This window comes from Protomyctophum parallelum (assembly GCF_964188405.1).
Source record: "Protomyctophum parallelum genome assembly, chromosome: 5".
NCBI lineage: Eukaryota > Metazoa > Chordata > Actinopteri > Myctophiformes > Myctophidae > Protomyctophum > Protomyctophum parallelum.
In genome coordinates, this window is record NC_139702.1 from 31549405 (window position 1) to 31571174 (window position 21770).

General features: G+C 45.3%; 1 protein-coding gene across 1 annotated transcript in view; it reads left to right on the forward strand.

Annotated features, from left to right (window-relative positions):
• Positions 1–21770, forward strand: part of LOC310858326 (protein sidekick-1-like) — a gene marked incomplete at its 3' end in the record, with an annotated part of 358338 nt that overhangs the window by 224124 nt on the left and 112444 nt on the right. Inside the window, exons 6-8 of the mRNA XM_083764434.1 lie at positions 6892–6994; positions 9369–9544; positions 19752–19835. Of these exons, the coding sequence (XP_083620560.1) occupies positions 6892–6994; positions 9369–9544; positions 19752–19835 (363 nt within the window). The remainder of the gene's footprint in view (positions 1–6891; positions 6995–9368; positions 9545–19751; positions 19836–21770) is intronic.

Here is a 21770-nt window from a genome sequence, read left to right on the forward strand (position 1 = left end):
CACTTTTCATTTATTTTCCCACTTAAAGGTGATAGAAAAAGAACCACCGCTCATCCGCTGAAAAAACTTAGGAGAGGTGCTGGAGCCACAAAAGGAACATGAGAAAAAATAAAGGGAAACTCCGCACACTCAGATCTGCGCACAATCAATTTATTTGGCAAGCTTTCGGTCTACTGACCTTCTTCAGGCATAATCAAAAAGTGACATAGGACAGAATATATGTTCATCACTTGATTGGATGATTGATCACACCTATGTCAAACATTTCAATTTGAATGATAACTCATGGGCACCCAAGGACACCAAGTGTCCATTTAGACAAGAGAAAACACCTTAAAGGTGATAAAAGCTACATTTAATGAGGCAACTTTTAATAATAAGTGTGTCTGTTCAGTTTGTTTTGGTTTGTTTTTCTTCTTTTTTTCCTTACATTTATCTCAGTTCCACATTGGGAGTGTAATTATCGGCAGCAGACTGTTTGTCTGTGTGCTGTATAGGGGGGTAGAGAGAGAAGAGAGGATAAGCCCGTTCACTCAGTGAACAAAGGAAATGTCAGAACCTGGTGACTTCTGTACACACATGACTGACAGCAGCTTTTACCTGCACACGCCTGAGAGATAGAGAGAGGAAGCATGCACGCTTGAATATGTGTGTGTGTGTGTGTGTGTGTGTGTGTGTGTGTGTGTGTGTGTGTGTGTGTGTGTGTGTGTGTGTGTGTGTGTGTGTGTGTGTGTGTGTGTGTGTGTGTGTGTGTGTGTGTGTGTGTGTGTGTGTGTGTGTGTGTGTGTGTGTGTGTGCGTTTTTGTGCTTGCGTGCGTGCGTGCGGCTGCAGTGTTGAACCAGTGACCTCCATACTGACTCAGATCTTTCAGATGCTTTCTCTCTCTCTCTCTCTCTCTCTCTCTCTCTCTCTCTCTCTCCATAATTCCTCTTCGTACGCCCAGCTCACCTCCTCTCCTCATAAATCTGGCAATCTGGTTGAGAACAGCTACCATTAATATCCATATAAACATGGCATGTATGTCATTATATTCATATAGAAATGGAGCGTATGTGTATGTACTGTACATTTCATTATATCCGTATAAACATGGCGGTGTATATGATTCATTATGTTTCTCACATAAGCCTCCATTATTTTTGTCTTTTTGACTCCCTATCATCTCTCATCATTCTCTCCATCAGTCTTTTGTCCGTCCGTCCGTCCGTCCGTCCGTCCGTCCGTCCGTCCGTCCGTCCGTCCGTCCGTCCGTCCTCTCTCGTGGGTCATTGAAGGTTACATCGTTCATCTGCCTGCCTTCAAACACTGTCAATGCTTGACCTTTACACACTCACACACACACACACACACACACACACACACACACACACACACACACACACACACACACACACACAGAGGACACAGTGACCGGCTTCTTGTAAGTGCTTCAGGCAGCTGCATACACAACAGTGAATACATGAATACAAATCATACGGCAGAGACTGTAACACGCACACACACACACACACACACACACTCGTGTGTGTGTGTTTTTGTGTGTGTTCGTGTGCACGCTCTGTTACCTTGTATGTTGCTTCTGCTACATGGGTAAGGTAAATTAAGGTCCTCACTGCAAATAGCTGGAACCATCTCTTCTCTTCTTGTTAATTTTTTTTTATTCTTTAATTAAAATCTAAATGAGAAAGCAGCAGCATTCACATTTCAGCAGGGGAGCAGAGGAGTCACTGCTGAATGCAAATCCAGACACTGGCCTGGGTCACACAATATTACTTCATATCGGTGGTTCTCAACCAGTGGTCCGGGGACCACCAGTGGGCCTTGAGGGGTTCCAGGTGGTCCCCAGCTAAATGATAGGGAGTTGGTAACCAACCTTATAGATCTTTAACTCTTGAGAGCGTAACATGAAACCAAATGATTTGTTACACATCTGCATTGCTTAATTTACAAGAAGTCTACACAATGAGCTAATGTAGAAGAATTGTATTTTCATTCACAATCGTACCAACATCAACACAGAATGGAATTGTGGACAAAGTCTTGTCCAACGACAAAGATATTTGTTAGTTTTGAATCTGCAAGGCTAAATGTCATCAAATGGTGCAGGTCCCGTGACTCAAATACCCAATAAATAATGGACCTTGATATGAAACGGGTTGAAAACCACTGTTTTATATCGTTGCTGTTTCATTAATTCATTTGATTGTTTTGTCTGTCGCTGAGAAGATCGGCATATGATGTTATGTTATGACCTCGCGACCTCACTTCACACGGGTGTGATTGTTTTCTTTTTAAGAACCTTTTAATACCCAAGGCAAAACGACCATAATGTCCAATATAGGCCTGCTGCAGGGCCCTGGTGCAAATGTTTGATGGATGAACTGTGAATATTATGGATTACCTGCCATTAAAGTGTCAGTGTCATTCCCTTCTGTCACTTCATGACCTTATGGAAATAATGTAAGAATGCATGGGATAGATGGTAGGAGAGAGGGATGAGGGATAGGAGGAGAGAGGGATGACTTGAGAAAGAGATGAAGTTAATGATCGCCGTCCACGGTTGATGGATGTGTCACCAACAAGCTGTCAGCAGCATGGTGACAGTGAAAAATCACACCTGTGTGAACTGAGCGGTGCAGAGTGCTCCACAACACCGCTGGCTGCATGGCTGCGGTTATAGTTCTAGTGCTCAGCGTGAATGGCCCTTTTAGGCTGCTCAACAGTGCCACTTTAGGTCACCCAGCAGTATTGCAGCTGTTGAGGCCTCGTATACTCGGACGGACGGACGGACACATGGACAGTCATTGGGGCGATTAGGCACCGCTCAAAAAAATACAGAAACAGGGGCACGGTGGCACAGTTGGTAGTGCTGTCGCCTCACAGCTAGAAGGTCCTGGGTTCGATTCCCGCTCGGGGCGCTGTGGGTGCTGGCGGCGTGTTTCCTCCTCCGCGTCATCAGTGCCCATACCCGAAGGCGGGGTTGGCGAAAGGGCCTTTCTGTGTGGAGTTTGCATGTTCTCCCCGTGTCCCCTAGGGTAGATACCCTCACAAAAACATGCAGTAATCCTGGTGTCTAAACTGCCTCCCCCTGGCCAGCCGGGGCGCCTGATGGAGGGGAAAGGAACTGGTTGGAATAACGTGTTCCTTCCACGCGCTACGTCCAACCAGGGAAACTCCCCCCTGTCAGGTGTAAAGGAGCAACTTGGACACTCAAGCATGAAGGAAGCATGAGTTAAGTCTGTTGCTCTCCCCAGGTTGGTGGAGGGTGTGTAGAGCCCAGGATCACATTAGATGATTGACACAGGGGTGAAAATGGGTTACAAAATTGTGGGATACAAAATATATATTAAAAATAAAAAATAAAAATACAGAAACAGACAAGACAGAAAAAAACATACATCCTACAATCCTACAGTATATCATACCATATACTCTTTACACTAATAAATAAGTTCTATAGTCTAACTAATAGTTAAGTTGAATCTTTTCTGTCTTCCTCTCTCTCTCTCTCTTTCCGTCTCTCTGATCTATTTGTGCTTTTTGTTTGTTTGTTTTCTAAATGTGTGTTTTTTTTTGCTGCTTGGAATGTAAATGATATCTCTCCTGTCGTACTTCCCCTCTCTCTCTCTCTCTCTCTCTCTCTCTCTCTCTCTCTCTCTCTCTCTCTCTCCCCCTACCTCACTGTGTTTGGCTGCTGGACAGTTGGCAAGAAAAATCGGGGATCAACAGGTAATAATACCCCCATTTAAGAATGTATACTGCTCTTATCTTTCTCTCAACTGGACCTGTCTGGATCTGCCTGGGGGTACAAGGGCTTTCACATGGCCAAACCCACAAAGCGGTCCTATTATTCTCTCGGATATAGATAGATAGATAGATAGATAGATAGATATCTCTCTACTTCAGCAGCTTGCTCTCCACTGCTCATATGGGAGAATACACACACACGGGCATCTGTGTGTGTGTGTGTGTGTGTGTGTGTGTGTGTGTGTGTGTGTGTGTGTGTGTGTGTGTGTGTGTGTGTGTGTGTGTGTGTGTGTGTGTGTGTTTGTGTGTGTGTGTGTGTGTGTGTATGTTGTATCTTAACTTGTGGTTTTCTACTGACACTAAGGAAAGTGTATGGGGTGAGACGAGGACACTTAGCTGTTAGCATGCAGCATTAATGAGCATTATGATCCAGACACGCATGCATGCACACACGCACGCACGCAAGCACGCACCTGTATAGCATACAGTAATAAAACGTGAAGACATGAAATAAGCACCAGCAGTAATACACACATTCACCTTAAATAGCCTGAACTATGCAGAACAAGACACACAAAGTCACAGGGCCCTACTTTGCGCGTCTTAACACTAATTATGATAATGACGTGTATACTCGTCTTTAGAATCAAAACCACGGGGTGCCGTGGACGTGTATAGGCGTCTCCTTGGGTTTCGTGCAATGCACTGCCGTTTACTTCCTTTGTGGACCCAGAAGAATGGGTCATAACTCAGAATCTACGGCGCTCTTCATGGTTTTTCACCAAAAGGACAATGTTTCTGTCTTCATGTCTGACCTCCGGAAGCATCTCGTTTGGAATATAAATGCTTGAGACTTTAGAATGTACCAGCGTGAGGTAAGAACCAAAGATTATGCCTCCCGGTTGTGGGGGGTGAAGACGGGGTTTTTCAGAGTACAATCTGCCTCCTCTGCTAGCACTAGTACCATGTCTTACGACTTTGTGTAAACAGAAACATTGTGTAAACACAAACATTGAAGACAATCGTGAGGACACAAATTGCGATTGGCCGGCGTGATTGGGTGGGAGATGTGCCATTGGTTGAGAATGAGACGATGTTATGTTGATGTATGTTGATAAGAGCGCCCCTCACTTCATACGGTTGTCATTTCTTTATTCGTAAACCTCCGAGAATGTCCACAAAGTAGCCGGCAGGTTGCAGGAATGCCCAAAGACAAGATCTATAACAAGTGCCAGAGATTAGCTGTGCACGGACGGACGGACAGAAGGATGGACGGACGGACGGACAGACAGACACACGGTCGGACAAAACATCCTGTGTGTGTGTGTGTGTGTGTGTGTGTGTGGGGGGGGGGGGGGGGGGGTTCTCTCACCTCTCAGCCAATCTCTGCACTCTACAGTAGGTCTCTGCGTGGATTTGTCTGAAGGGCTTAACACATATATTATACCAAGATTCACCTGTCATAGGGAGATCGCACAGCACGCACGCACACACGTACGCATGCACGCACGCATGCACGCACACACACACACACACACACACACACACACATGGGCATATTTAATAAGAGAACAAGCTTTAATCTGACAGAATCCATTCAACGAGGGATTACACTGTAATCTGTGAAAGGAATAGCCTTTCATCTTTCTCCCTTTATATCAATCCTTTTACCAGCCTCTCGTGCGTGCGTGCGCGTGTGTGTGTGCATGCGTGCGTGCGTGCGTTCATCCGCTGAATAACATTGGGTCATCTTAACCGTATCTGTGCCAAGCGTGTCTCGTGAAAAGGTATTAAGGTCACCTATGGGCCATCCACGGGAAACACCAGATTTGATTTAAAAATATTTATTTACCTCTTTACCTTTTTGCCTCGGTTATCTTCCGCGGCCAGCATCCATACAGTAGGCCTCTGGTTGTAGAAACAGCAGCAGTCCATTAAATGGAGGTCTGTATAGCCTAATGCATGTCAAACTGGGGGTCCTTGGAATTAAACGGGTTGAGAATCACTGCTAGAGCCGTAAAGATCTTCTCTTTTGGGGGTCCCTGGAATATCTTTTCAAATGGGGGTCCGTGGGCTAATTTTAGTGTCAATTTGGAGGTTCTTGACACAAGATTGGTAACCACTGACTTACAGTATCCAAACCATGTAAAACCATGTACCAAATCCAATATTGGTAATTAAAGCTACCAATATTGTCTCTCACAGCCCTGACCCTCCCCCCCTCTCTCTCTCTCTCTCTCACTCACTCACTCACTCACTCACTCACTCTCACACACACACACACACACACACACACACACACACACACACACACACACACACACACACACACAGCCTGTCAGCGTCTATGTTGTGTGTTCCCCATTATTCCTTTCTCTCTTCATCTTCCTGACGCTCAACTCCTTCTTCTCCCTGTGCACATGCATGCGTGCGTGCGCTGTGTGTGTGTGTGCGTGTGCGTGCATGTGCGTGTGTGATACTTCATGTGACAGCAGGATATGATTCTTTTCCTCTAAGATTAAAACAAAAGCATTAATAAAGAGAGAGAGAGTTGGAGTCAATTACCCGCATTTCCTGTTCCCTTCCAAGCAGAGATCAAAGCTGTTCCTCTCCTCTCTGCTGCCTTTCACCCTCCTCCTTATCCAAACCAACCACCCTTACATCACTGTAACGGTGGGGTTACAATGATGTCCACATGGCAAATCAGAGCACTTGCTTGAGCCTAATTATTCAGAAAACCCCAGTCGAATGCATGCTCAAAGTTCAGGTATGTTGGGTGCAATTGAGGTCAGAAAATGGGATGAAGAAAAAGTGATAGTTCACCCCCCAAAAAACACCTTTTCTTCTATCAATTACTCACCCCATTGAGACTTTGGAGGACCAGTAATGGGTCCCTATGTTATTGACGTGGGAAAATAAAACATATTCAAGTCTCTGTGGAGTGAAAAAAAAGCTATACATTTGGAGGTGAACTAAGATCTGTGTTGAAGTATTTAATGCCAATGTTTGAAATTCATAACACCGCCACTTATATTTGACTCTCTCTCTCTCTCTCTCTCTCTCTCTCTCTCTCTCTCTCTCTCTCTCTCTCTCTCTCTCTCTCTCTCTCTCTCTCTCTCTCTCTCTCTCTCTCTCTCTCTCAGATCCTGACTCAGAGCTCATCCCTCCCATGATTGTGATCGGACCAAAGAACATGTCCGTGGTGTTGGGGAACGAGGTTACACTGGAGTGCATCGCCAATGCTAGGTAACTCACTCACTCACTCACTCAGTCACTCAGTCACTCACTCAGTCAGTCAGTCAGTCAGTCACTCACTCACTCACTCACTCACTCAGGCACTCACTCACTCACTTGCTCAGTCACTCGCTCAGTCAGTCAGTCGCTCACTCGCTCACTCACTCACTCACTCACTCACTCAGTCACTCACTCACTCAGTCACTCACTCAGTCACTCGCTCGCTCAGTCAGTCATTCAGTCAGTCAGTCAGTCAGTCAGTCAGTCACTCAGTCTGTTCTCTTCCACCATCATGGTATTTTCAAAGGACCCTAACTAATGAACGTCTCATCGCTTTGACAAAAAAAACCCCGAAAAAAACGAAAGCACAGATAAAGGCACGATCGTAGTCGAGGTAAATATTAAAAACATTTGTTTTAAGTTAATATGTTGGCGGTAGCTGTAGAGCTATAATATATAACGCAGTGCACTTTTTAAAGATGGAGTGCCGTGATTTCTTTCCACCCTAAAACATCAGGTCTTATTGTTATATAAGGAGGTATAATTTTTTCGAAAAAGTGTACAGTTTTTGTTAAAATGTTGTTTTTATGTGGACACGCCCACCAGTTCATTAAGTATGCCTGGTTTACCTGGTGGGTGGTGATGGGTGGTGATCCACCTGAACTGAAGCCGCACCCACAGCTGTAGTTGTATGATAAAGGGGGAGGTGTTAGGGGAGGGGCTAATAGTGTGATGTCACTATATTACTGTTTATTTCATTGGCCCGTTTGACTGTCAAGGGTTCAGCCTCCAGGAAGAAACCCTAAATACAAAGTTAATACACCATTGCACATAAAAACGACTCCGGGGTGTCTAATGAAGTATACTGTCACCTCATAGACGCATGGGAAACTGGAAAAATACAAAAAATTGTTGCACTCCATCCAAGATAATACAGCAGTTGCTGTAGAACAGTCTATAGCGATTTGCGGTGCCAAAAGGAGCGGTGCGGTGCGGTGAGTTCTTCCTCCTAGGCGTGTGTCGTCGAGAATGTAAACATGTGCTGGGAACATTTCGTGTTGTCCTTACTAGCGTAACGTCTAGCCTAGCATGCAGTGTAAACATATTAGGAGCACGCACAACAATTCCGTTTCTGTTCTGTACTTTTCTCTGGTACAGAGAACTACTGTACTGTGTGTACTGTACTGTACTGTACTGTGTTGAACCGCCTTTATTTTGTCACTTGGAAATATTGTTTTGTAGCTTTTACTGGTAATGTCTGGCTGCGCTCGCTGCCAAACCGGTTGTCGGGGATAGTTAAGTCAGCTGTGGAAAAAGCATCAGTACTGCAAATGTAGAAATACTTAGATCATTAGTATTAGTAAATGTACAAAGGTTTTGGCATCAAAATATACCGTAGAAAGTACAGTCATTATGCAGAGTGCCAGTTTTCAAACGTAAACGTGTACAAATCCTTTGAAAACAGCCGATCTACAAACTGACAATATAATGCGTCACAACAACGCGAGATGTAGTGGAGTAGGAGTAAAAGTACAGAAAATTGGAAATACTCCAGTAAAGTAAAAAATCACACCAGTGTGAACCAAGTGGTGCAACTCCCGTCTATTGGTTCTCTGTATCGTTCCAATTTCTTCTCTGTATCGTTTGCGTCCAGCAGGTGGCAGCCATGTCACATACTTCTCTCGTTCCAATTTCACACATGCGCACACCACTCATGCTCATGGTTACAGGTACACACACAGGTACACAGGTACACCACTTAAAAATATATATCGTACTTATATAAGTGACTAAATGTACTTGGTTACTTTACACACCACTGTAATTACAGTAGTTGTGTTTCTGACGCAGAGTGGGAGGGTGGGCGTTCACGACAACTCATCTCAAGTTATTTTGTTTGTTTTCCTTTTGCCTTTTTGCCACCAGCAGCATGCAGGGTGACAGTGATGCACCTCTGTGTGCTGAGTGGATCCACTGCTCTCTCACACACACACACACACACACACACACACACACACACACACACACACACACACACACACACACACACACACACACACACACACACACACACACACACACACACACTGTCATCCTCCATTCCATGCCTCATTGACACATCGACTGATGGATGTAATATGTTGTAATTGCCCCTCTCCTCTCCTCTCCTCTCCTCTCCTCTCCTCTCCTCTCCTCTCCTCTCCTCTCCTCTCCTCTCCTCTCCTCTCCTCTCCTCTCCTCTCCTCTCCTCTCCTCTCCTCTCCTCTCCTCTCCTCTCCTCTCCTCTCCTCTCCTCTCCTCTCCTCTCCTCTCCTCTCCCCTCCCCTCCCCTCCCCTCCCCTCCCCTCCTCTCCTCTCCTCTCCTCTCCTCTCCTCTCCCCCCCAGGCCGGTGGACAGGCTAACGTTGTCATGGAAACGAGATGGGCGTCGGCTGAGCAGCGGGCGTCGGCTGGTTATTTCCAGCCCCACCCTGTCGGACACAGGCGTGTATGTTTGCGAGGCGTCTCTTAGCAACAGCACTGCCAAGCCGGTGGAGGCCAGGGCACACCTCAGTGTCATGGGTAAGACAAACACTACACATTATTAACGGCAATTATCTAATCTATCTAATTAGCTTTGTCCTTGCTGCACGTAGCAAACGAGAGAGACACTGACGCACTGACGCACACATAAAATCTTTGCTCCAAATTTATGTTTGTGCTCCAGAGAGTCAGCAATCAATACGGGAACGGCGTGCACTGCACTGCACGTGCGTACGTACACGTACGTGTGTTGTGTGTGTGGGCGAGTGCGTGCGCGTACAGTATCTATGTAAATAGAAAACAGCGTGCGCTCTCCACATATTGTGTGATTGATGATGTGAGAGTGATCATAACACACAGATAGAGAGACACACGGAGAGAGAGAGAGAGAGAGAGAGAGAGAGAGAGAGAGAGTTGCTCACACCTACAGAGTATGCAGTGAATATTTAAACATTGATACATTCTACTCTCTCTCTCTCCCTCTATCTCTCTCTCTCTATCTCTCTATCTCTCTCTCTCTTTCTCTCTCTCTATCTCTCTGTCCCTCTCTCCCTCTCTCTCTCTCTCTCTCTATCGTCATTAGGACACTAATGACACCTCGTTGCAACACTCATAAACGTACAAGCCTGTTACAATTATCGCAATTATTTCAGGTAATCACAATAATTTGGCATAATCGTCATAATTGTCATAATCGTCATGATCGTCATGATCACTTGCGTGTTGGAAAAAGTTTCATACTTTTCCCCAGTAACAGAAGTAGCTCGTCTAGTATTTCACAGTAGTATTTGCATTACTTTATGTCACACAGGGAAGGAATGCATGGAAGATAAAGGGTGTTTATGTAGATAAAAGAAAAATTGTTTCTGTATGAACCGACATCTTATAAATAAACTGAGGTCTGCCTCGTGCTGCACACGGCCATGTCCAAGTGCCTCACACTTCATTTACGGTCCGTGGAAACCAGCGGCATGACGTTGTCCATTCATTCTTTCTTTCTCACCTTTATTTATACTTGGGATACAGTCGAGGGCAAGCCCTCATTTTCAACGTAGCCGAGGTTACAATACATAAAATACAGTCACGAGATAATAATACATCAAACACAACATTATAAATCAGGGTAAATTACAAAGGAACTTTATGCAGAACAACCATCAGTGAAATAAATCAACTGAAGCAGGAGCAGTCACGGTGACACATATTCCGGAGCATTCCTTTGAACTGACCGAAGGATGGCAGGGAGCTCAGTTTGAAGGAGCTTTGGAGTTCATTCATGTCCACGGTCTATGCCCGTAAACATCACTTACACATACTGTACATATACCGTAATAACTATCACAGTATCTCCCTGTCACTCACTTATACTTCCGCTCCTGTGAGGCAACATATTCATGTATATATAGGCTTGCACTCTCACAACCACATGCACTTTCTTTCACCCTGTTATCATTTTGTGGAAACAAATCTCGTTTCACAGTCTCTCTCTACCTCTCACACACTGAAGAAGTTAATCTGTGCTTATGCTGCTTGCCAATATTCTTCAACCCATTTTGACCTGAGATCAGATTCTAAAAATGTCTTCTATGAATCCTGACAGTTTTCTGAAAAAGCTATGTTTCTGTGTCAGTCGTTCTTCGATTTTTCAAAAATAGCAGACCTAAGGCTCATACATACTCCAGTTTTTGGTGATACGTTATCACCGTTTTAGGTGATAGCGTATCACCTAAAACAGTGATAAGAGTTGAGGCCATCATATACTCGCGGTGATGTCCTTAAGGATTGACCCCGCCTCCCTGTGGTTTACCCAACATCTAGACCAATCAGTGAACGGGGTGATATAGCTCCAGAGTGAAAAGACTTGTCTGATAGTAAAAACAGAGAGATGGGTCTGTGTCCGCGGTGATAGCTGATCATCACCGCGACTGACGTAATCATCGTAATGGTGTAGTTTTCCAACCCTTTAAAAACGACACCAAATGAGCCTCTGTACCTTAAATTGCGACTTCCTTGCTGGCCTTTTTTCCCCTTGAAGATATTACTACTGCCGCTGACTCTCACTTGGGAGATTTCTCCGATCAGCTGCGGTGTAGTGCCCCACTGTTTTTCTTTTTGCCAAGAGAGAGTCATGGTTGTGTGTGTAATGCTTCTCAAAGTCAATTAACAACGCTTTCCTCATTACAATCTATATCTATAAATGCACCAAGTCTCTGTCTGTGTGTATAATCCACGTAACTCGAGAGAACCATTCTCCATTCTGTTTCTCTATGTGCATGACATAGAAACATAGATTTTTCAGAAAACTGTCATTTTCAAACAGACATTTTTATAATCTGATCTCATGTCAAAATGGGTTAATTTACTGTAAGGACTGAGCGCCGTCATCGGATGGCTCGAAGTGCTTTTTAAGTTTTGCTCTGGGATTGTGTGCTGCTCGTCCACAAGCGAGTGGTATATACCAACTCTAACCGGTTCCATCACACCATGACTATACGTCTTCAGCGTTGGATATGTCCTTCGCATTAGTGTTCACCTCCTCCTCCCCTTGTCTGAGCGCCCTTGACACGAGTGTGGCAAAGACTGCAGCATGTTGCCGCTCCGCTAAGTCTTCTAGCAGGTCAAGTGAACAATTTTATCATGTGGAGACATCGTGAACTGCTGTTTCTCTCACAGGGTTTCAGCTCCCTTCATGTTGCGCTATACAGAAAGCCAACCACCCTCTGCACTCTGCCCAGCAGATTTGCAGCACTAGTGTTCACTTGAAAGGCTTTCCGCTTGTACTGGATATATTGTGTGAGAAAAAGCCACCGTATTATGGGGGGTCATGTTTGCCTCCACTCAGACGATCATGTTTCTTGCGTTATCCGGGGCTGGTTCTTTTATCTGCAATGTTCCAGTCGACGACACATAATATTATTCCCTGTGTGCAATTCATTGAATACTCTCTTCTGAAAGACATGACTTAGCTCTTGGGTCGTCACTTATAGGAATCATTGCATACTAGACCGGTTCCTGCCTGTATAGAGCACAGAGGTGGAGATCCATGCCCTATGCCCTATACACGATGGAAGTTGGAGATGCATGAATGTTTTCTTTTTCTTTACTTTGATACACTGTCGTAACTTAGTAATATCGGTGTATATCTTTGAACGGCGCGCAGCATGCGACGGACATTTTTTGTCATAGTTTTAGTCAACAAGTGTCTGTGGCGTATTTGAACTCATAATGACTCGACTTCCTTTTCACTCAACGTTAATACTGGCGCTCTGTCGTTTCCACTGCAGTGCCGACACCTGAACAGCTTTAATAACTCTGTACTTAAGGCCTTCCCTCCACAATGAAGTGTCCCCCCCATTACCTCCACAATGAAGTGTCCCCCCTTTACCTCCCAATGAAGTGTCCCCCCTTTACCTCCCAATGAAGTGTCCCCCCTTTACCTCCACAATGAAGTGTCCCCCCATTACCTCCACAATGAAGTGTCCCCCCTTTACCTCCACAAAGAAGTGTCCCCCCCTTTACCTCCACAATGAAGTGCCCCCCCTTTATCTCCACAATGAAGTGTCCCCCCTTTACCTCCCAATGAAGTGTCCCCCCTTTACCTCCCAATGAAGTGTCCCCCCTTTACCTCCCAATGAAGTGTCCCCCCTTTTACCTCCCAATGCGCCACAGCTTACACTGATCATTATTAACAGTAAATAGTTGTAACTTAACAGCGTGTGTGTATTTGTAGGAGTGAGAAAGGCGAGAGAGAGCCCATTTAACACTGCAGGTCGGAGTGGGGCCACCTCCACCACCCCACCCCTACGCCAGTGCTTTGATATGACATGCTGTCTGATCTGTATCTTGGATCTGGGCTCTAAGTCTAATGTATTCATCACGTCACTTAATCCATCACTCTTCAATGCCGTTTTCTTTCCTTTGTTCTCACACACGGTGTACAGACAAAAGTGTGACAAAAGTGTGAGCTGTGCATTATCGTGGGAGTGAGGGCTTGGGCGTGCGTGTGTGAGAAAAAAGAAGTTACCTAACGTGAAAAATGAGAAGTTAAGTCTCCCTATAGATGGCTCGAACAACATTTCACAACAGACACACACACACACACACACACACACACACACACACACACACACACACACACACACACACACACACACACACACACACACACACACACACACACACACACACACACACAGACCCTCCTACCCACACAGACACACAAACACTGCATGTGTCTTTTGTGTGTTTGCCATGCAATTTAGCCTTGTGTTGTGTGTAGGAACAAAGGAGAGCGAGAGTGCAATAAAGACACAGAGAGAGAGAGAGAGAGAGAGGGAGAGATAGATTATTCTTTGTGAGAGAGTTAGTGTCGAAGTGTCCTTGAGCAAGACACTGAACCCATAATTGCTCCTGATGTGCTGGTCGGTGCCTCGCATGGTTTCCGCCATCCGTGTATGAATGTGTGCGTGAGTGGGTGAATGTCATGTAATGCACAATACAATCTATGTGAAGCGCCTTGGATAAAAGGCGCTATATAAATGAGAGAACTAATTTCGTCCGCTTGTATCCGCGGCCTCATTCTTTCGGTCATGACCCACACTTCATGACCATATAGGTGAGAGTACAGGAACGGAGACTGCTCGGTAGACAGAGAGCTATAGAGCGGCGCAGTCCCTCCCCCTTTCAGAACAACGAACGGCCCAGGAAATGAAATGCAATGCATTCTGACCATAGGATTTTCTTTAAGTATTTATTTAAAGACGCCGCGGACAAAGCCAACTCGGATCGTGACAAATCATGAGAATTAACACAATGTTTTGGGCCGATCAGATAATTTATAAGAAGAAAAACAAAACAAATAGTGTTGTCTCCTGCCTTTATTTTCTTCTTTCTAATGATTTGATCGGCCCAAAATATTGTGTTCATTGTCATGATTTGTCACGATCCGAGTTGGCTTTGTCCGCGGCGTAAAATAAATACTTAAAGAAAATCCTATGGTCAGAATGCATTGCATTTCATTTCCTGGGCCGTTCGTTGTTCTGAAAGGGGGAGGGACTGCGCCGCTCTATAATGATTATGACTGCTGCAAAGCAGGGCCACTGCATTTAATTGGTATAGGCTACCTCTCCTTCTCCATGTGATGTTTGGCTGAGCAGAGAGTCTCCCCTGTGTGTCTTCACACCATCACGTTATTAATACTGCTTCTATAGATGGTGGAATGCAATTTCCTTACATCAGCTTGTCTCGTCCAACTTGCTGAATCTGTCTAACTAACTAACTATAATGAGGGGCGGATGTTTCTTAAAGGTAAACGGGAGCCGACACTCTAATTGGTTTAACACTCGTGTGACTGAGGGGTCTGAATTTAATGCCAGAAACACGCCTGTGTGACAAATTCAGTCTGACGTCTAAATACAATTCCTTAACGCCATGCGCTGGCTGGAGTGCTTTAGTGCTCAGATATAGTGCCATCTACGCTAAAGTAAGTAGCACAAGTGGTGCCAATTCACGGCCCACGTTTTAGATACTGTATGAGCGTAGATCGTCTAAATAGGGCCCCTAATCTTCTGTCTGTTGTTGTTAAAGTAGTAGTTCACCCCCCCCCCCCCCCCCCAAAAATAATAATAATTATTATTTTCTGTTTGTTTTGTTTGTTTGTTTGCTTTTGTCACACAAAGCCAATAATTTGATAACCGGCTCTGCAGAGGCTGTGTTTCGGCTAGGAGACACAAAGGAGACTCTTTGTGCCTCCATAGGGAACCACCGCTGGTCATCAATGTATTGGCATTGAATGCGACAACGCACGCACGCACGGAGGCACACACACACACACACATACACACACACACACCAGACGTCTTCGAAAGTCAGGGAAAGCTTGCTGACTTCTCTTCTTTCACATTATATTGTGCTGATTTGCTGACACCTTAATGTTGGGTTATGCCGTATGCTTTTGATCTTCTGCATGTAGGTGTTGATTTATTGTATTCTCTTTCCACTCTGTGTGTTATTATGCTCTTATTGGTATTATTATTATTATTGTTTATTTTTATTATTTTTATTTTTATTAGTTATTTTACCTTTTGAACAATTACATCTCCTGTCTTGGCTTAGTCCACACATCTGTCTCATTGTCTTGATTTGCTCCTTTCTCTCTGTTTTTTGTTTTGAAGGGAATTATTTTTCTTTTAGCTTTCTCTATAAAGCCCATCCGCACAGAATAATAATTTGTTTTTAATTTTGTTCTTTTTTTTTTAGCCGTCATGAGTCATGTGACATTTTATCTTGAAGCTACAATCCGGGACCTATTTATAATAAATTAATTTTCCCAATGTCTTGTGTAAAGAGAGTACTATAAGTTAATATGATTAGGCTACATACCCACCCGGTTCACATGATTATTTTGGAGGGTCGTGGCTTGAAAAGGTTTTGAACCACTGGTTTAGACATCGATAGAGAGAGAGAGAGAGAGAGAGAGAGAGAGAGAGAGAGAGAGAGACTCAACTATCCCCCAGTCGACAACAGCTAGGAGGACATCAATATTCAGAATCAGTTGTATTTTGTCACATCACAGGTTTTACAGGTGTAAACTGTAAAGCAGTGGTGGGTGGAAATCTTTGTATTTTTTTGAGAGAAGAGAGAGGACAGAGCTACAGTTACAGTGAGAGCAAGGGAAAGGAGATTAAAAAACAGGTTAAAGGTCCGCTGACACGCCCCGAAATTAATATGGGTGGTACAGCACATCACGTGGTCTGACTGAAAACAGTTTGAAATTGTTTGAGACAGGGCTACGGCGCGCCGCGCTAGCAACAAGTGGCTGCTAGCTAGCTCAGGCTAGCGTTTTTGACGGTACATTTAGGTCATTTTGGCTATAAATGAAATTGAAAAAAAATATTTTTTCGCTCTAAAATATTCGTTACAATGACATTGAGTTGACGTGTAAGTTTGAGGGGATACTATTGCATACTCGCAATATCGCGTGATGAGTTCCAGAGAGCTGGGATGCAGCTCTCTGTAACCCCGCTAACATGGCCTCAAATTCAGCCTTGTGCAGAGCCCTGTTCACAGGTTCACTGCCTGTCTATAGCAGCATTGCACCGGGCTAAAATGCATATCCGTCTTCAAATATCTTATGTACCGCAGCATTGTTCAAGTGAACTGTGTGTTTATGCTTGTTAATTGTAATAATCAATATCGCTATGATGATTTATCGCCGCGTCACTCGAGTGACGAGTCCCGTCCCGTGGCCGGGCCATCCAGTCCTATGTCCCCGCCGTGGCGCCGTCATATAGTGCCTCTGCCCGGGGCAGTGGGGCACTGCTGCCGGCTCAAGTAACCTGACCGCTCTCTCTCTCTCTCTCACACACACACACACACACACACACACACACGCTCTCTCTCACACACACCGATATGGGGGGGCAGTCTCTCTCTCTCTCTCTCTCTCTATCTATCTCGCACACACACACACACACACACTGCGTCTTGCATCAGCGCGCATACGGAGTGCCTTACGCGGGTGCAGTACTTAGTTTAGACAGTTTTTGGTTTAGACTAGTCATTGGTTAGTCATTAGTCCTACATCTACAACCTATCTCAAACCCTCACCCTAAACCTAACCTCCCACGAGGCAGCACACCTAAACCTAACCGTAACCCATGTCTAACCAATGCTATGTCTAACCAAAGTATGCCTCCCCCTTACGCACCGCAATTCTCTCCCTCCGTATCTCTCTCTCCCTCTCTCTCTCTCTCTCTCTCTCTCTCTCTCTCTCTCTCTCTCTCTCTCTCTCTCTCTCTCTAATAATAATAAAACGCATCACAGCGCGACAACTTGTGAAGATTAGATATATTCGAAGAAACTAGCATGTATGGAACCACTGGAAAAAATAACAAGTATCCGTGCGCAACTTGGAGGTCTCCAATAGCCACACTCAGAAGGCATGTGATGTCTTCGTCACCACCAGAAGTATAATGAAACTTTCATCTCATTAATCATTGACATAGCGTTATGTAGGCTATAATGATCAACTTGTGGGTGATTCGTGTAATAATAAATATCGCTATGATGAATTCAAGCCTGGTTGTCCGAGCCGAGTTGAGGCATAGTCTTGCGGACGAGATCATGAGCCTCCGGGGGACTGGGCAGTGGGCATGTGTATACTACACACACACACACACACACACACACACACACACACACACACACACATGCAATGGCACGGAATCTGCCTCTGGCATCTATAGCTCTCTCCTCCGCTGACATGCACTATAGCCACGGCTAAAAGTTGACAGGTTGAGTACACAATACACGTAGGCTACACACACCGCCCCGGTTGTCCGAATGCCTCTCTCTCTCTCTTCGGGCATACACTCACTGAGCCGTCAGCCAAATAAATATACGTAATTCTCATAGATATATCCACCATCCATATATGTGAATGAACTGTATCTGTCTGTGGGCAGGCATATGCCCACATATGAATACATGTGTGTGTGTGTGTGTGTGTGTGTGTGTGTGTGTGTGTGTGTGTGTGTGTGTGTGTGTGTGTGTGTGTGTGTGTGTGTGTGTGTGTGTGTACACGTGTGCGTGTACGTGTGTGTGTGTGTGTGTGTGTGTGTGTGTGTAGCTGTGTAGTGTGTACACAGACACATGCCCAGTTCAATATGCGCCGGGGACCATAGAGGCTATACGTTCCCCGTGTGTGCAGCCTGCATGACCACTGACCAGAAGAGGCTCAGTGCCCCGGCGGTGAGAGGGGCATTTTGTCATGCGGAGCGACGCGGCGATAAATCATCATAGCTATATTGATTATTACAATGAACAAGCATAAACACACAGTTCACTTGAACAATGTTGTGGTAGCTATTTGAAGACGGATATGCATTTTAGCCCGGTGCAGTGCCGCTACTCAACCTGTGAGAAGGGCTGAGTGTATGCCGTGGCTGAGTGCATGTCAGCGGGGGAGACCGAGAGAGATGGCCGGGGAAATTCGCCCGGTGCAGTGCCGCTACTCAACCTGTGAGAAGGGCTGAGTGTATGCCGTGGCTGAGTGCATGTCAGCGGGGGAGACCGAGAGAGATGGCCGGGGAAATTAGCGAAATTGCGAATATGCAACAGTTTACCCTCAAACTTACACGTCAACTCAATGTCATTCTAACGAATATTTTAGCGCGAAAAAATAATTTTATTCAATTACATTTATAGGAAATATGACTCTAAATGTGACACCAAAATAGTAGCATAAGTTGCTATGCTACTACGGCCACCAAGCCCGGCGAGCCCGCATAGAAGTCGATGGAGAAAGCTTGTCACAGTCTGACGTCACAATCATGATAGCATTGTTTGATATCCTTTATTAGCTCCCGAGGGGCGTGTCAGCGGGCCTTTAAATATAGAACACATGGCCCAGGCCGTAGCGTAACGGTCTGGGCACCGGACTGGTAATCCAGTCGCAGTGTGCCGCGGGTTCGACTCCCGGACCCGACACGGCCTTTACTGCATGTCATCCCCCCATCTCTCTCCCGTTTCCTGTCAGCCTACTGTCTGTCCCTTCAAACATCAATAAAAGGCGTAAGCCGCAAAAAAATATATCTTAAAAAAAAAAAATAGAACACATAAAGATATTGGACTACACGTACAGATTGTTTGTGAAAGCAGGTATACATGAATACATATTATATTATATTTCAAACAGCATACATGCAGCCGTGCACACTCATGACGCCATGAGGTACAGTACAAGTATAGCGGCGGAGACTAAGTGGCCGTTGTGCCGCCATTATGTGGAGTCATAATGTCAGACAATGGAATAAAAAGGGAAAAGACAGTGGTTGTCAGGGGAACAGGCCGTCCTGTCCTTGGTGGTGTTATTAGTGGTTGCTTTCTGTGGGTAGTAGAGCCTTTCAGGAGGCATAGCGGGAGGTAAACGCTGCTCGGGTGCGATGCCCGGATCCTCCAGGGAATGCAGCTGCAGACCTATAACCGCCTCTCTACCCCCATGTATTACATAGATTAATACACATGGCAGAATGTTGCTTTATATGCCTCTTATTAAACGAACTATTTCGGTTGCGGTTTTGTTTGACTTTTTCTAAACTTGGGGTGATGTAACTGAACTGTAACTTAACTTCCGCGCGACGCAACGTGTCATTGTTTCTCTGCTGAGTGTTCTATTCATAGAACCGACGATGCTTTCTGTTCTCATCCAGTTCTCATCCTTCCAATGGACGTCTTTTCTCCACAGAGCCTCCGTCCTTCTCCGCCAAGCCCAAGAGGAAGACACTCGCTGACATGGACAGGAGCGTAGACATCCCCTGCCTGGCTACAGGTAAGCTGTGCACGAGCGTGCGCGTGGCCGCGTGTGCACATCACAGCGTGAACAGTTTCTATACACTGAACAGTATGATTTCAACGGTGTTCAGTGATCACAGTGTTCTGTGTGCAATTGTTTCCCATTGTTTTGTTTATATTTGTTCCCCAGAGTAAGTAGTAGTGGTCTACCAAAGTATATATTCTGTTCCAGAGCCATCAAGGTGACAGTGAACGCACGCACGCACGCACGCACGCACGCACGCACGCACTCATAAAGGGCACAGAGAGGAATGCACGCACGCACGCACGCACACACGCACGCACGCACACACACTCACACTCATAAAGGGCACAGAGAGGAGAGAGAGAGGAAGTGGCACATTAAAAAAATATACTGCAGTAGGTGTAAAGCCCAACACACACCGTCTGCGAACGCCGCGCGTCAAAACAGCCGCCTCCGTTACTTTCAATGAACCTATCCCACACGGGCGTTCCAGGCGTTGCCGCGCGCCAACGGCTGTGCCGCATCGCTGCGCACCCGCTTCACAGACGGTGTGTGTTGGGCTTATAACAAACTACCAGATTGTGTCTGTGAGGGAGAGAAAGAGACTATTGAATAGATTGTTTTCAATTCAATATTGTGCTTTGTGCCAACATTTATTGGCATCGAGGCATCCGGGGTTGTAGCTACTGGGTTTAAGGTCTTGCCCAGCCCACCACCGTGGAGACTGGCGTTTTGAATCCTCCATTGTTGCATCTGGCTTGGCCGGGCAGTCGCCCCGCTGAATGGGTTCACGCAGGGTTGGAAGCCAGGTGGGGAGGGTGATCTGTTGAACAGGGATCCCTTGAACTGGGAACATATATAGCCTAGTGTTCAGCAGAAAGGGAAGATTATGTCAGAAAGGCATACAAACATCCAGGTCCATCAGGCAACTTCATATAGGTATTAAGGCCTTTATTGTATTTGGGCTAGAGCAGGGGTCGGCAACCGGCGGCTCTAGAGCCGCATGCGGCTCTTGAGCACTCCCCTGGTGGCTCTCTGTAGCATTACAAAAAAATCGATGAAAATGTATAAATGTTTATTTTTTCACATTTTTATTTTTCATTTATGGTTTCTGTAGGAGGCAAAACGTGACAGAAACATTCTTAAGTTTCCCAATTTTGTAAAAATGTGTAGAATAAATATTAAGTTTCAATAATGTCAACTAAAATTCGCGTCATAGCATGCGACACACTCGCATGCTGCGCGCCTGACACTATTATAAACAAACCGGTGGGTGTGTGAGGCTGGTGCCTGCACTGCCTGCTACGCTATGGCTTCTACATCTACAGGGAGAAAAAGAAAGATAGCCGACGAAAACAGAGGATTTAACAATTCGTGGACAGACGCTTATGCCTTCACAGCCAATGCAGAAGATGGATTGCCTGTATGCTTAATCTGCAGTATCCCATGACGCAACAGCAGCCTGTTTTACGCAATCGCAGTCCAAACGTGTATATAAACATTCCGATTTCAAATATAAGGTCCTCGCCACATGTGCCACGGGGGTTAGAAATTTGCTGGTACAGTGATTAGCATTGCTGCATCCCGCGTTGTTTAATAAAAAGCATTTTTATCCGAGCGCCCCGGCTACTTGTCTCAAACGGGGTTGGGAAATCCACAGTTGCACACCGGTTGGGGGCGCGTAGTTGAAAGCCAATGGCAAAATAACAGCTCGGATAAAAATGCTTTTTATTAAACAACGCGGGATGCAGAAATGCTAATCGCTGTACCAGCAACATTCTAACACCAGTGGCACACGTGGCGAGTACTTTATATTTGGAATCTGAATGTTTATGTACACGTTTACAATGTAAATGTAGCGATTGCATTAAACAGGCTGCAGTTGCCATGACGCACCATGGCTAAATCTGCAGTGACAAACTTATCAAACAATAAATAAAACGTGGC